Source organism: Bombus vancouverensis, chromosome 6 (genome assembly GCF_051014615.1).
Source record: "Bombus vancouverensis nearcticus chromosome 6, iyBomVanc1_principal, whole genome shotgun sequence".
NCBI lineage: Eukaryota > Metazoa > Arthropoda > Insecta > Hymenoptera > Apidae > Bombus > Bombus vancouverensis.
The window spans coordinates 4,559,227-4,575,461 of record NC_134916.1 but is presented as its reverse complement, the minus strand read 5'-3'; the positions used below and the strand labels follow the sequence as shown (position 1 = coordinate 4,575,461).

Genomic DNA, 16,235 nt, shown 5'->3' with positions numbered 1-16,235 from the left:
ATCAAAATTTATTTTTTCTACAAAATAAGTTATGTTAAAAGGATTATACATTAGAAACTTTGTTGAAAACAAAAATATTTAGATAACTATGGACTGTCACTATTATACAAAAATATATATTAGCTTATGTACTATACAGTACAATAAATAAAATGAGAAATTTATAAGAATATTTTCTTTAGTTATAATAGGAAAACTATAATAGACACAATCTAATATTTACATATTTATTTTGATATATTTCTATTTTCATTATTTACAAATTACTATTGGAAAGTATATTATATAATCAGAATCTTATTTAATTTATTTCTATACAAAAAATTACACTTTTATATATTATACACTAATTGTACTGCAATTTTTCATATACAAGACCTTTTCAATACAAGTATAAAATTATAGATAGGCATTATTAATGAATATCATAAAATAAAAATACCATAAAATATGATTAAGAAATGCATATGTAATTAATACATTACAAAGGTTTAATTATTTTTAAGATGGACTTCGAATATTCCCAGGCTTCGCTGTAAAAATGAATAATTAATTTAAAATACACGAAAATTTAAGTTTGTAGTTTGCTGATAAAATTGATATATTCTATATATAAAAATAATCTATTCTCAATATACAAAATCTAAAATATCAGATATAGTATCTATGATTATTTATTTAATCATTTATAGCAATTATATATTATAAAAAATAAACTATTACGACTCCAACATAAAAAAGCTTATAAAATTTATACTTACTTATGCGCTGGATTTGCTTGATCTAATTGTTCACTAAGTTGCTGGATAAGTGTAGCAAACATTTTGAGATGCTCTATCGTTTCACCCTGCAACCACGCACGAGGTAGTGTACTCATTACCTATTATATAAAAACATAGTATTATAAAAAGATATTTTCTGAGTAACGTTTACTTAAAAGTTTAAAGAGTTATGTGAAATATGTTGAAATGAGCAGTATGAACATACCATATTTGCTTTAAATAATGCATCAGTTGGAACAGATACTCTTAAACCCGCTAAAAGATATCTATTTAATAATGAACCAAGAGCTAAATTTTTTAATTGTGTGTCTCCAAGAAGACCTTGCCAGCTCAATAAATTTCTTAAAAGTTTCACAGCCATTGCAAACTGCCTTTGAAAAAATTGATGTTTAGTATCTAAAACTCTAAAATATAAAATTAAAAATTATCAGCATTATTACAAAAATATTATTAATAGCTTTAAATAAAGATGAATATTATATACTAACTGTTTTGGAAAAATTGGTATAAAAACATCATTTTCAACTGCTGATTTAATTTTCTCCAATATGGCATTAAATAATGTTTCTAATGGCTTGCTTGTATCATTTAAATTTGGATATTCCCTAATAAGACGATTTACTGTGCCTACAAGTCGTAATGTTTGTGATGTAGACATTGGATCCCATATTCTTTCAACTATAGCTATAAATAAAAAGTTTTTGTAAATTATTGCAAACTTCTTAACTGGCATTTTAATTATACTAAATAAAATAATCTTACATGTCAACTTAGGTATAACAATTTTTTCTATTGTAAATGGTACTAATCTGACATCTGGATCTCTTTTAAGTGACTCTTCTGTTTCTTTATTATTTAATGCATATAAAAGTAAAGTGTTATACCATTTTGTTCTCTCTATATCTGCACTTTCCTAAAAGAAGAAAAATTTTGATTTAGAGTTAGTATTTTATTCCGTTATTATTACATTTGTAACTAAAATATATGAAAGTTTGATATAATGCACGTACCATAATAGGATTCCATGTCAATAATAGTAATCTAATAATCGGAGAAATAATTTTAGGTATACATAAAGATACATAAGCTTCCATATAAGCATCTCTATCAGTTTCTCTCCAAGACTCCAATTTTGAAAGTATTCCTCTTATTGTGCAATATTCGTCCATGACGTCAGAAAATATTTCTTTACTGTCATTATCAATTTCATCTGAAAATAAATATAGAAAGAAGACATTTTATAAAAGATAAGAATTAATATATAGTGTTAATCCATACTTGATAGACAATAGTAAACATTATAAATTCTACTTCTTCGTAAACTAAATTTAATTAAACTTGTTAAAGTACAACCTTTTGTTTGTTTAAACGCGAGATTTTGCTGCTCAGTAACTTCGTCATCGCTAGACATTCCATCAATATGTTTTGGTAATGTAGGAGCTAATTCTCTAGCTCTTCTTCGACGAGCTCTTCTTCCTTCTCTCTCTGTAGCTCGACGGATACGAGCTTCAACTTCTGGCCCTCTTCGTATAGGTTGTCCTCCTGTAATTTAAAAAATAATTCATATCTAAATTATATTGATCAAAATACACTTTTCATTATATTTTTTATCAGACACAGGTAATTATATATAATACTGAAATAACTGACTTGCAGCTGTTGTAATCTCTTCTGCTTGATCCCTTGTATCTTGTCGTCTTCTTTCCATTAGTTCTATTGCACGTTCATTATAAAGGTTTAACCAGCGCTGCTCCAATCCAATGACCAGCGGCAACTAACAAAAAAGTTACATGTTAACATTGACACAGTAAATTAACTCAATGACATTGAGAATTGTGTTTGTTCCAGAAAATATTGATATCAAAGTAGTAATATTTTAATAAATATGTTTTAATATTTATTTTAAATAATTTATAAAAGGTGAAACAATATATGTTTTTAACATTTGCTGGAACTTAATCTGTAATTCCACAATCATTGGATATCTTTTGCTTAAAAAATTGGAAATTAATATCACAATTTACTTACCACACATATTAATATATCTTTTCAATTCTTATAAATACTTAAAAATATTTTTACTACACAGTAAATAATTTCTTTATACAGAGAAGATACAGACCCCCGGCAATGCAAATATACATTACATAAATGCTATACTTTTTTCTTGCAAATTCCATTCTTTAGTTTAATATGCATTTTTCTTCTTTTCTGAATCTTATGATATATATAAAAATATCAAAATAAAACAAAATAATACATTTAATAATAATTAAATATCAAAATAATACAAAAAATATGTAATAATAGAGAGAGAAATTCTAATTCATTAATAGATACATAAAATATCCTTTAACTTTTATTTTGTAATACATATTTTTAATATTTTATGATTTATTTAAATATATATATAAACTAAAAGGATATTTTACATCTTTTAGTATTTGAATATAGTACTTTTTAATTAATTATATACTCAGCAACAATTATCATAATTTTAGCCAATGAATACATAACAAAAGTGTTAGCAATATAAAATATTTAAGAACAAAAATTCTAATACTCTAAAGGAAAGCTATATTGCACATTTTTCATCAAGAAATTTACTTAATAAGAAAAATGCATTGTATATATATTTCTAATATGGCTGAATAATTATACAGCCAAAAATTGCATGGAAAACCCCAGTGCACATAAAAAAACGTGACAGCGTATAAACCCACCTTCTCATCAAGACACTCTACCAAGTCAGTGACATACCCACGCAACTCTTGGTAATATCTGAAGCGCTGCGCAAGCTGCGGTGCACGAATTTCAGCATCATCCAGTTCTTTCACAGTTTGTCCTAACTCTTGCTCTAAACGATCCTGATCTAATTGATGACGTCTATGCACTTCTTTTAAACTGTCCAATCTACGAATTATATTTTTCATTCTGATTTTATAGGAATAAAAACTATATCCATGTTTTATAAATTTTAAAAGTTTCAAAACTGTATTAGATCAAAATTTTAATTTAGTTATTGTTACCTTGCACGCATTTTATTCACAACCTCTTGAGGAGTGATTGGTACTATTTTTGTAGGATCTGGGGGTTGAATCACTGGAGGGGGTGGTGGAGCTGGCATCATTACCATTTCCAGAGATATTCCACTTCCCATCATTGAATTTACGTTCATACCCATTGAATATTGTTGTTGCATCATGGAATCTTGTTGCGCTGCTGCAATCTAAACATTTTTATTTATATTATAAATGTAATAGTGCATGCTGCACAATTTTTTCAATACAAATATTACCTGTGCACCAGTCACTCCTTTCCTAATTTGTTGAGCTTCCCACTCTTCTTCTTCGTTTTCGTGTTCACTTTCATCATCAGAAACTAAAAAATACATACAATGCATTCACTTATCTATTTAAGAAAAAATCGTAAATAATAAATAACCAAAACCTAACGTTTTAATGGTACTTGTGAAGCAAGGAAGGCTTCTCTCCTTTTCTCTTTATCACGCGCTTCAGTGTTAACAGTCATATCAATTCGGTCTTGTGAATCATCATCATCACTTCTATCATGATCTTCTTCCCTAATAAGTCTTGATTTACCTTTATCATCGCTGAAAAAATTAACATAGTTATCAAATGTTTTGCAAAATAAATTCAACATTTAATAGCAGTTAATCAAATTGTATAGGGGCTATACCATGTTAATTATGCTACAAAACATATTACCTTTGTTCTTCTATAGGAATATAATCAGTTCCTAACTCTCTTGCCTTTTGTCTGCATTTCCTAGCTGCATGGATCATTGCAGCATCTGGTATGCAACCACCTTATAGATACAAAATAATATTTGTAAACAATGTTATTAGAATATTTAAAAAAATAAATATAAAAGATACAAAATAATGAAAGTTTTGAACATTATAGATACAAATAAAAACATTACATACTTTCAAGAAGAATTTTCATTGTGTCAGCTTTATCTGTATTTCTTCTAAATTTATGACTACGCGGTTCATCTTCCTCTTCATCAGATGTATAATCATCCTTTCCAGCTGCCAATGCAGCTCGTCCATTCAGAATTAAAGGTCCTGCATTTTTTATTTTTACCTAGTAATAAAAAATTTTAACTTAATAGAAGAAATAATAATTTAATCAATTAATTGATTAATAGTTATTATTGAACAGACATAGCTAATAACATATTATATTGAAAGATTAGAAAGTATTTTTGTATTTTAGAAAAGTAAAAAATTATTAAACATTGTTAATATGTAATATTAATATCTTCCTTATAAAAAGATTTAACTAATTGTACACATTTATATTTTAATAATTATATGTACATACATACTTAATATATTTAGAACTTATTTGTATTGCATTATATGAATGTATATTTATTATGTTAATAGAATCACATTTCACATAAAATATGTTAAAACATTTTCACATTTCAAAAATAACACAGCTTACAAAAAGTAAATTCTAACAAAGTTATATTTGCACATATTGACAATCTTTGTTATACTTTCAGTGAATACTAAATATGAAGTATTATAAAGAAATAAATTTTGATTTAAGAATAACAAAATGTTTTACGTCTGGGAAATTCTAATAATAATAAACATCATAGAAATAGCTTACTACTAGATCATCTGTCTTTATTTCTAATTCTTTTTCCACTTTAACGGACATGTGCGGTTGCTCAGAGTCCATTTGCATTTTCTCTTCACCTTTCTTTTTTCTCCTTTCGTGATCTAGTTGTTTCATCAATTTTTTGCTCCTAGATGATTTCTTCACTTTAAAGACTTCTCCATCATCCGCTGTAAGATAACAGATTATTAGATTTTTATTATATGTAATATTTGGAACCTCTCCAAAGAATTTTATAATTACTGAATAAAATATGATTAATTGAAATGTTTTTAAAATTGCATTAATTTTTTATGATCTCAACATTAAATATAACGAAATTCGTAATTTTAATATCGTATGCAACTTGTTTTAGCTGAAATTATTATAAACATAAGATCCCGAAACACATTTTCATTTTATGATAAATGCATTTGTACATATGTACGTGCATGTACAATCTTCAAAAAAATTACCTTCTTCCAGCTCCTCTCCAAAACTGAGGAGCGTCTGCTTTGGTTTATCCTTCTTCTTTGTTTTCGATTTTACAGGCTGGGTGTCCTCCACTTCCATCCTATTTTCATTATCTTCATCATCGTCGTTGAAAGGTCGACGGCGGATGTTTCTCTTCGGTTTATTAAATAATGACATTGTCCTTAACATCAACCAGTCTGTTTAAACTATTCACACATATATAATATCCTTAGGTTAACTTCTTAAATTACTAATGTTAAAAAAATAATTTAGAATTTCATATCATGTAAGCTAATATAACAAAAAATTTTGTAAAATGTGCATTTACGACTTCATATAACGTATTTTAAATTCATAAATACGCAACATTAATAAAAAAAACGGGACACCTTTGTGAAATCGTAATATGGATTATCCGTTGAATAAGAATCGTTGTAGAATCGGCTCGAAGTAAAGCTTCTAAACTTTGTACACATGAATTTAATGCATTTCTCTGTTTGAGTTACTGATTGGCTTACCTTTGCTTATTTTCATGTGCATTTAATTTTTAGATTAAATTTTCATTTCTTTCGCTAATTGCTTCTGCAATTTTATGATTTCTAATTCTTTTTATATCAAGCTTATTATTTCATATTAGGCTTTTGTTATCATAACATTATAATGTAACTTGAAGAAAATTACTATAATATTACCAGTGTAGACAACACTTACTATAATTTTAAAATGTACTAGAGACATATAGTGTAAATTGAGCGATTATTTTGTATGAAATTAATAGAAATTATTTAACATGTTTTTAATATAATATAGGTATGTTTTATTCGTTAAATTATGTTTATATCAGTACTATAAATTTTATACATTTTTTAATACTTGTAATTTAAATTGCAGATAACCTAGCAAATATGAAAAATCATTCTTGTGTAGTTACTCACGGTCATCATACTGATATTGTTTTGAAGATTTATAGGTAATAGAATAAAGAATATATTCATTTTTGTTTTCATAATTTGTATTTGTTTTAGATAAAAATTATAGATTTAAACTGCTTAAGAATACTTTTTTAAATCTCAATAACTATTTATATTTGTTTTTAGTAACCGCATATTATTAATCATAACACATTTTAAAAAATTTGGATCACTGATAGCCATAAGCCGTGGATCTTCATTCAATCAGTATAATAATAGTACATATTCTACCAAGTAAATAATATTATCATTATGTAACGTATCTATAGTTACAAATTATTTTAACAGTAAATGATAACATTGATTTTAGAGTATTGTTTGGGAAAGATGATGTTGAACTTGTGGCAGCTGCCCGATATATAGCAGAGCAAATTAATGTAGATAAACCATTATTAATTTCAATATCTTTAAAGGATTATGAACCAGATACTTTAAAACCTATAGTTGCAGCTATAAATGATATGAAAGTGTGAGAACCAAATATGAGTTTAATATTTGGTCAATTAGTTATTGGCCCACCTGGGAGTGGAAAAACTACATATTGTTATGCTATGGCCAAATTTTTGGAGAAGCTTGGAAGAAAAGTAGCTGTTATTAATATTGGTAAAAGCTAATAGTATTTTAATGATTAATAGTAATTGAAACCTTACATTTGTGTATTTAAACAAACATACTATTATGTTACAGATCCTGCAAATGAAAACATGCAATATACACCAACAGTAGATATATCTGAATTAATTAAACATGAGGAAGTAATGTCACACTATGGACTTGGTCCAAACGGAGCACTGGTGTACTGTATGGAATTTTTAGAAGCTAATATAAAATGGTTAATTACAAAAGTTTTAAATTTGAAAGATCATTATCTTATATTTGATTGCCCAGGGCAGGTTTGTATTTATATATATACATAAATATTGCACTACTAAGATAATTACATATCGTATTCATGTTTATTAATAGGTTGAGTTATATACACATCACAATTCAGTTAGTGTAATTGCCGAAAAATTAGGACAAAATTTAGTAAGATTATGTAGTGTGCACCTTGTTGATTCTCATCATTGCAGCGATGCTGGTAATTTCTATATATAGTACACCATAATTTGACAGACTTGTAATTAAAAAAGATATTATATAACTTTTTTTTATTATAGGTAAATACTTATCTTCTTTAATTCTTTGCACAACAACTATGTTAAAATTAGGTTTACCTCATGTTAATGTGATGACCAAATTTGATGAAATGAAAAAATTTAGTCACTGCCTAGATTTTAATATAGATTTCTATACAGAAGTGTTGGATTTGAACTATTTGCTAGATAAATTGGATGAAGGCCCTTTTACATCAAAGTAAGATTTTCTATTAAATTTTATTATTTTTAATAAATTTCTATGAATCAATCCAAGTATAAAATTTGAAATATTTTACATTTATAGATACAAAAAATTAAATGCAGCATTTGTATCACTCATAGAAGATTATAGTCTTGTTAGCTTTATACCATTAGATATTTCTAATCAAACATTGTTATTACAAGTAAAAAATGCAGTGGATAAGGCTAACGGTTATATTTTTGGCGGTAACGAACCTCAAGATGTTCAAACTTTACTTGCTTGTGCTGTAGGAGCAATGAGTGAAACTGAGAAAATGTCTACAATAGATGCTTATTTTTAAAGAATTTATTTTATAAAAATCATTGTCCTTATTTTTTTCCTTTCCATATTTGTATTCCTTAATATATTAATAAACGTCTATTTATTTAGTAAAATATATTAGGTTAATGAACGTAATTTTACTAACTACTTAACCTTTTGACTAGTCTATTTGGCTAACAAATATTTGTGCCAAGTCATCATAATCATATACCCTCTTCAAAAATGTATCCGTTAATTTTAATCCCGAAATTGTCTAAAGTATATATAATAGTATTAAATAATATGCTGAAATATTTATAGACATGCGTTACGAAAAGTAGTACGTTCCATTTGTCTTACGAAGACAATTTTCTTTGGATTCTGTGACCACGAAAAGCAGCGCGTTTCAATTGTAAATCGAAAGGTAACATGTTCTTATTTATAGCGACAAAGAATAACTCGTATTGTTTTTCCGCTATAAAAACTACCACGTTTCAGTAGTTGTCGTGAAAAACAACATGTTCCACTTGTAGCTGTTAAAAATATTATGTTAAATAGGTTGTCTAACATTCTACTATAAGAATAAAAAGGTAAATGGTTCTTTTAAGTGAAATAAATGTCTTTAGTAAAATAAGTAGAACTTAATCAAATATAAACAAACTAATTTATTTAATTAATAATATTACTATAACATTGAATACATTCCCTTAGAATAAGACCTTTTAAGCACTAATGCTGATAAATTTTTAATAATTGAATTTTAGTATCTTATACATTTTATAATCTATATTCCATAATATCCTACTTTGAGACGTACCGTTTCAAAATTTTCATTTACGTACCTTTTTTATTTGAATCTTCGTAGGACAAATAAAACCTGCCACTCTTCGCCACAATGTTCGAAATATGATATTGCTCGTGGTGTACTGTGAATCGTGCTCCTTATCGTGATTAATGTTAAACATGCTAGTTATTGATGGAAATGATGAAACGTGCTAGTCTTCATAAGACAAACGAAATGTACTACTTTCCGTAACGCACATCGTAACGTAACATCATTATAATGTTTATACAAAATACTTACTATTATACCACTACGTAAGGGAATTAAACATAAAGGAATATCTATCGAAACACCAGGTTTCAATGTTCCTATGATTGTATTAGATATTCCACACCATGCTATAGAGTTACTTGATTCCAAACTTAACATTAAATCCATGCTTCTTTCACTAATGGTAATGATATAAATATTTTAATCAGTACAACTATTAGAATTTAGAACTATTTTTCTTCTCTGTATCATATATATGTACATGATATAAATACTTACGACGTATTTATTATATGACAATTGAAATTCACTGATTGTTCAAGGTAAACTGTGACAGGAATATTTTTCATTGTAACTCGTATATCACCAAATTCAGGTGCCTAAAATTAGGTAAAGGATTACAAATATGATATATTTATGAATGAAATGATAAACTACAAACCATTCTTTGTAATTGACTTGTTTGTAATCTTCCTCTTTCCCCCAAGTTACTTCTCCAAACAATATCTAACTTTCCAATGTTTGTTGCATTATGCATCATTTTTGGATCTTTTAATAAACTCAATTGTGGTTTTAAACAATATAAATATTGTCTACTACAATCGGTATCTAATATATTAACTAATCCATAAATAGATTCTCCCTTTTCATTTGTATTTAACGTTGATACTAGAAATATAATAATTATCATACAAATTCAGGTTCATAATCATCTAAACCAATCATTTTAAGTGAACCCACCACTAAATAAATGAGATGATTCAAGCGAAACCTTTTCTAAACAAATTGGGCCAGCTGTGAGATTCTGTATTTGTGCTTCCAGATATACTTCATCTGACTTCAAAAAGATTATACATATCATTTTAATCAATTAAATATTACTATTATAAAAAAATTATTACCATAATATTACCTCTGCATTGTAAAATTTTGTTTTAACATCTAATGGTTTTACCACTTGAAATTTAAAATACTTTCTAAATGATTGTGCAGTGCTACTTAAATTTCCTGGGGTGTAAGTTACTTCACATACTAATCTGGAAAAGTATACATTGATTAATTATTTACTCAACACATATTACAATTTTAATGGCTGGCCTCTTACATATGTGTGCCTATTTCTTTTACTTCGTGGTGTATGACTTCATCAACTGTACTGTCAGGTGCTAAATCTTTCATTTCTCCACTATTACCACAAAGAGATATATTCTGTGTGCTTGTTTGTAAATCTGCCTACAATATGAAATATATTATCGTTTATAAGTTTTATATGACACATAGCATACATACAGTTATTATATCTTATTGACTAATTTATTTGTACAATTAACTTACTTTAACAGTAACATTCTTTGCGATCTGATTGCTGCCGTTATGTACACAAAGATAACTTGAAAATATTTCACCTAAATAAATGTTACTGAAAGAATATACATACATAAAATTTCAACATAAATTATTTTTTGTGAAATTATATTTAAGTAAAATAATCATATACATATATTATTACACTGTATAATTATCATTGTTCATATATGAAATATGGATAATTAATTACAAATTACGTAGCTCAAAAGCTCAAAATAAATTTTAATTATGATATATAATCATGTACATACCCAAAACTTTGCGGTAATACCATAAACTGTCCTACTGCAAGGGTTTCCATTCCTTGTAATGCAGTACAATCATTCTTAAGCTCATTATTTAAAGTATTACCAGGAAGATCTGTTGAATCACAAGTAATAACTACTGGACTTGCAAGCGTAGGTCGTGTTAACCTCATTACTAAAAATGGTAAAAAATAAAGATACAATTATTAGTGCTATATGTAGTATACATATTGCTATACGATAGTCTTAGTCAATATATCAAAATAAACAATATGTTTTGTTTTCTTTTAATTTAAAACGACATCAAAATCGTTTTTATTACCTTTCAATTCTAGTAGATGTTCACTTTTTGGTTTAGTTTCCATTTAGATTGTGAAAGATAAATAGCAGAGATGTTTACAAAAATAAATCTTTATTAATGTCAAATGAGAATAGAGCTATCACTAAATGTCACTTAGAAAATACATATAACCTACGCCTGTGATACATAATACACATAACATTCAATTCGATTCGATTTATCAAATCGATAGTTTAACAAAAAGCATTAGATTATCTTTAAAAATAGTATTTTAGAAGCATTCTGCTAATTTTCTTGATTTTTGTTTTTTAAATTCAAAAATAGTTATAAGTATTATAATTGTAGAAATCTGGGAGAAACATGAAAGAAAACGATACAATACTTTCGATTTTACAGAATGTTTATGATAAAAGATATCTGTAATAAAAATTAATACAATCTATAATATATGATAAAATGTTTAAATATTAAATATACTACATTTAACATTATAGGACTTTACAGCATGTATAACATTGAAAAAAATAAAATTGAAAATTTTATGATGCACTATATAATTAAAACTTGACAAGAGGGCGCACTTATATGATGCACCGCACACCGCACCCTGAATGTGTCAACAAATGTATCATAATACATTTGTAATTCAAAGATTGAATGATCATTTATTTATTTTCAATTGTTTGAATAAGATATGTGTATGTATAATAGTATCACATATATTTCTTTAATTTGTTATTTGAACTAGTATTTTTAACTTCTCATTCGTAATCCTTATGTTCTGGAGATAAAGAAAAGAATGTATTGATCAGAAATACAATAACGAACAATGATTACATACTAACAAAACTTTTGTTACAAAATATGTGTACTACATCATACAAGCGTGGTATGTTTAAAGCCACATATGACACCAATTTATTAATTCATTACAATATGTAATAAAATGAAATGATCTTATGGAATGGCTGAATTGCATATAATTGGTCGAATTTCGTCCGCAAAAGATTTCACACAAACACGACTTTTATGCAAGTGGAGTTTTCACGCCGGTAATGGAATCATTATCTTATAAAACGTTTATTATTATTTATTATCATATACTTGATAATTTTATTTTTTTCATAGGTAGTGGATGGAAAATTTTAGATGGTTGTGAAGAGGGACAAACTCAAGAAAGTTGTGATCTATATACAAATAAGCCAGTTTGGGACCATCCCATAGATGTACACTATACAACACAAACTCTTCAAAATTCACCAAAACTTTTGTTACAGATATTTCATAGAGATACACATGGAAGAGTATTATTTGGGTCGTATGGTGTTTGTAATATCCCTTTATCTCCTGGATTGCATTCAATAAAGTGTCATACGTGGAAACCAATTGGTAGGTTGAATATTTTTTAATGAAATTTTATTAATACCTTGTTATATTTCATGTTTATTTTGTTCCTGATATATAGGTAATTGGAAAGATAGACTAAGAGATAAGTTTTTGGGGATAACTTTACAATTGAAATCACCAAGTGTTTTAGTTAATTCCTTGGATAGATTTGAGTTACTTACAGAAAGTATGGGTACAGTCAAAATTGAATTGCATATAATTGCACGACATTTTGAAAAATATGGATGTCATGTATGAATGTACATTATTTCAATATATCGTATAGTTAAAGAACATGGAATAGGAATTTATTTGTCAATAAATATATCCTAAATTATAAAGCATATAGAAACAAAAGTCAACATGTTTACAACAAAATTTATGTTAATGGTTTTATACCTTATATTAAATGAATCAATATATGCAAAGAAACTTGAAGAAATATTTACATGTATGAATGAAACAGAATGTGATGAACTAATAGAAAAGGACATTTTAGAAGAAACTTCAACTACTGCTGAAAATATTTATAACACAACTAATAACATTATCAGTAGTTCTATGTATCCAACGCAAAGTCCAAAAATTCAAATAATACCAACAACAGAGATGCCTCATAAAATACAGTTCAATAATGAATTCAGAAACCAAAGTGTATATAAAATGCATTCTGATATATGTGAATGTGATTTAACAGTAAATTTTTGTTTTTTAATACCTTATACAATTTAGGATTAAACACGTAATTTTTTTAAGTTAATTTAAAATTTTTTGTTTATATAATAGATATCATCTTGTGACATTAATTGCTGTTGTGACAAAGATTGTAACAGCTTCCATTTTACTGTGTTTTCATACTGTGAAAGTCATCAACCAGAATTATTTGATAAACGTTATTGTTATAATAGAAATTTTATACAACGAAATAATACTCCATTTATACTTGAAAAATTGGCAAATAATCTCTTTTGTATTTTATATGATAATCTTCCACCTACTTATGATATTAACAATAAATTGGTAAGATTAGTATGTATACATGTCAAATTACATTTTACTATAAAATTATAATTTTTATTTTACTTTATTTTATATAGGATATAAAAACCGAAAAAGATTTAAGGAAAGCAATAAATTCAAATAGACCGACCTGGAAATGGGAAGACCAATTACATGTACCTGGATATAATACTTTTAGTCATTATCAAGATGATGGTGTTATATGGATAGTATATAATAATTATATTCAACCTTTTGGTATATATAACGTTACTTTTATTAGTATATTAAAATCTTATTAAATTAATATTTCTTTATCAATATCTCTTTTTTATAAATTTAGAAATACTACAATCTGGATTTACTCCATTGTGTTCTTTTAAGAAAACTTTAAAATATCTTCATGGTTGGAAAGATCAGTGCTTGCAAACTGAATTAATTAACACAAATAAGTTTTTATTTCCTATGGCATTTAATAATTTTACAGTTATAGTATCTCCTCATTTATTAAATGAAACATATATTCAAGTATTGGATCAGGTATATAAAAGATAGTAACTATTTCTAAAAAGTTATATATCCAATAAAAAAGTTAATAACATTGAAATTTATAATTTCCAGGTTTGCCCCCAAAATGTATGTTTATCTTTAACTAGTTATTATTGTAAACATTATTGGAAATCTTGTAGCAATAATACTGTATTAGGATCATGTTCCAATGGAAAGTGTTATAACATTGTAACAGGTGTAAAGTACTTGATTGTTCACAATGGCTCTATGGGAATTAATAATGTTGACGTATATTTTAACATAGGTAATGTTTCTCGACATTTTTATCAACAATTTGAAGTAACTTATGAATGGGCAGAATTGGATAAAGAGAAAAGCTTCTTTCTGAGTGGTAATCCTGGTTATATTATTGGAAGGCCGTTAATTATTGGCACCTTAAAAATAAATAAGACTAATAAGGTGGAAACTAAATACATCAATTTTAATAAAACTAGTAGTTTTTTGACATTACCTATAGCTACAAAAGCTGGCGAATGTAATAAAATCGATAGGTATACTCTTACCTTTGGAGAAGATATTAAGCTAAAGTGCTCTGTATTTATACACACTAATAATTTTAATACAATGTCTTGTATAAAGTTACAAAATCTTACTATGCATTTTTTAATGAAAGATTCTCTATTTAATGTTACACAAACAGACCAGTACAATATTTATGTTGCAAAGACAGGCAATTTTTCCAGCAATGATATCACTGATTGGACACAAATTTTACTGGATAGGATACCACAAAATGTTACAGTAGCACAGGTTGTTAATGGTCGTTTATATTGTTCAGGACTAATAACATCTGTACATTTAAACATTTTATATTCTGCTTTAAAAAAATCCGAGACATTAAACAATTACATTATAGTAGGGATTGGTATTAAATTTTCTGCAGAATTCAATATGTCTTGGTCTAAGTGTTTATACGAAAACTGTTCAGATATACTTAAAACAGACATTATTAGTTATGTTACATTTCATGATATATCGAAGCCATCAAAGTATTACTTTGCAGGAGGACCTAACTTAGATATTACTTTGCCATATGATTTTTTTTACCCTTTTTTGAGTAGTTCAACCTGTATTAAGTCAAGTATCTTTTTAATCAGTATAATATCAACTGTAGCTTTGCACAATTTATCTTACTGATCTTAATCATTAAAGTATATATTACATTTTTGTACTTAGGATACATATTTATTTACTATAATATTAAAAGTGTGATTTTGTACAATTTATCTTATTGATTTCAAAATCTCAATGATTACACCAATTTGTTATCAAAATGTATGTTTTATCAAAGTACATAAGACACATATTACAATTTAAATTATGCACATGGGATAGAATAAAAGTAATTTTACATTTGTAAATAAAAGAAGGAGAAATCGTATAAAATACTAAAACTGCTATTTTATGATACATTTAATTTATTTTACTCATGAAACAATGTGTGTTTAAAATAAATAAATGGAAAATGCTTTGTAATAGCTCGTTTCATTCCCCTAGTAATAGAAAATATACATATATTTATATTTTTTAATTTTTAATATTTTGTTATCGCCGATGTAATTAAAAAATTTTTTTCTGGATCTATTGTTCCTGAATCAAAATCTTTTCTGTTTTGTATTCAAATGTATGACGTCGTTAACTAAGTCCTGCGAATCACTCGTAGATGCTGATAGGCTATAGCAGTTTATATTTCGCGCCGATTTTGTTCCGTTTCTCGAAAATTAGCCATTTCCGTTTTTCAAAAAGAAAAGTTTTTGAGTTGCATTATCACATGAGACGAAAAGTGGATACATTATTACAAACGAAGTTA

The 16,235-nt window shown here is 26.6% G+C and overlaps 5 protein-coding genes across 11 annotated transcripts; 3 read left to right on the top strand and 2 right to left on the bottom strand.

Annotated features, from left to right (window-relative positions):
* Nucleotides 1-213: 213 nt before the first annotated feature.
* Nucleotides 214-6,538, bottom strand: LOC117160238 (PAX3- and PAX7-binding protein 1). 3 transcript variants are annotated; one of them, XM_076619097.1, is made up of 17 exons: nt 6,409-6,538; nt 5,893-6,096; nt 5,429-5,607; nt 4,732-4,891; nt 4,511-4,610; nt 4,238-4,395; nt 4,081-4,163; nt 3,812-4,011; nt 3,506-3,695; nt 2,433-2,556; nt 2,136-2,324; nt 1,793-1,992; nt 1,545-1,695; nt 1,271-1,466; nt 988-1,186; nt 762-880; nt 214-533 (listed from the first exon to the last, which is right to left on the bottom strand). In XM_076619097.1, exons 2-17 carry the CDS (start codon nt 6,077-6,079, stop codon nt 482-484), a joined length of 2,487 nt encoding a protein of 828 aa, XP_076475212.1. In that variant the 5' UTR covers nt 6,080-6,096; nt 6,409-6,538; the 3' UTR covers nt 214-481. The 3 variants fall into 3 exon arrangements, with proteins under 3 accessions (XP_076475212.1, XP_033196763.1, XP_033196762.1); XM_033340872.2 differs by lacking the exon at nt 6,409-6,538 and adding an exon at nt 6,280-6,375; XM_033340871.2 differs by lacking the exon at nt 6,409-6,538 and having other exon boundaries at nt 5,893-6,273.
* A 33-nt stretch (nt 6,539-6,571) lies between these two features.
* On the top strand, nt 6,572-8,638 carry LOC117160248 (GPN-loop GTPase 2). Of its 3 annotated transcripts, none has more exons than XM_076619101.1 (8): nt 6,572-6,700; nt 6,782-6,860; nt 6,988-7,079; nt 7,172-7,464; nt 7,549-7,754; nt 7,828-7,942; nt 8,022-8,217; nt 8,305-8,638. In XM_076619101.1, exons 4-8 carry the CDS (start codon nt 7,344-7,346, stop codon nt 8,540-8,542), a joined length of 876 nt encoding a protein of 291 aa, XP_076475216.1. In that variant the 5' UTR covers nt 6,572-6,700; nt 6,782-6,860; nt 6,988-7,079; nt 7,172-7,343; the 3' UTR covers nt 8,543-8,638. The 3 variants fall into 3 exon arrangements, with proteins under 3 accessions (XP_076475216.1, XP_033196785.1, XP_076475217.1); XM_033340894.2 differs by having other exon boundaries at nt 6,988-7,095; XM_076619102.1 differs by lacking the exon at nt 6,988-7,079.
* On the top strand, nt 6,796-7,334 carry LOC117160273 (proteasome assembly chaperone 3-like). Its single transcript, XM_033340927.2, has 3 exons — nt 6,796-6,860; nt 6,988-7,095; nt 7,172-7,334. The coding sequence occupies exons 1-3, from the start codon at nt 6,796-6,798 to the stop codon at nt 7,332-7,334; spliced, it is 336 nt and encodes a 111-aa protein (XP_033196818.2).
* Nucleotides 8,605-11,770, bottom strand: LOC117160246 (trafficking protein particle complex subunit 13). 3 transcript variants are annotated; one of them, XM_033340891.2, is made up of 10 exons: nt 11,492-11,770; nt 11,176-11,344; nt 10,892-10,976; nt 10,662-10,789; nt 10,470-10,593; nt 10,298-10,394; nt 9,999-10,225; nt 9,836-9,936; nt 9,587-9,734; nt 8,605-8,776 (listed from the first exon to the last, which is right to left on the bottom strand). In XM_033340891.2, the coding sequence occupies exons 1-10, from the start codon at nt 11,532-11,534 to the stop codon at nt 8,684-8,686; spliced, it is 1,215 nt and encodes a 404-aa protein (XP_033196782.1). In that variant the 5' UTR covers nt 11,535-11,770; the 3' UTR covers nt 8,605-8,683. The 3 variants fall into 3 exon arrangements, with proteins under 3 accessions (XP_033196782.1, XP_076475215.1, XP_033196781.1); XM_076619100.1 differs by lacking the exon at nt 8,605-8,776 and adding an exon at nt 8,783-9,502; XM_033340890.2 differs by lacking the exon at nt 8,605-8,776 and having other exon boundaries at nt 8,783-9,734.
* Nucleotides 11,771-11,989: 219 nt separating this feature from the next.
* Nucleotides 11,990-15,901, top strand: LOC117160274 (tectonic-3). The gene is made up of 8 exons (XM_076619122.1): nt 11,990-12,522; nt 12,599-12,859; nt 12,936-13,108; nt 13,193-13,552; nt 13,643-13,876; nt 13,954-14,113; nt 14,199-14,395; nt 14,477-15,901. The coding sequence occupies exons 1-8, from the start codon at nt 12,435-12,437 to the stop codon at nt 15,560-15,562; spliced, it is 2,559 nt and encodes an 852-aa protein (XP_076475237.1). The 5' UTR covers nt 11,990-12,434; the 3' UTR covers nt 15,563-15,901.
* The last annotated feature ends 334 nt before the right edge of the window (nt 15,902-16,235 follow it).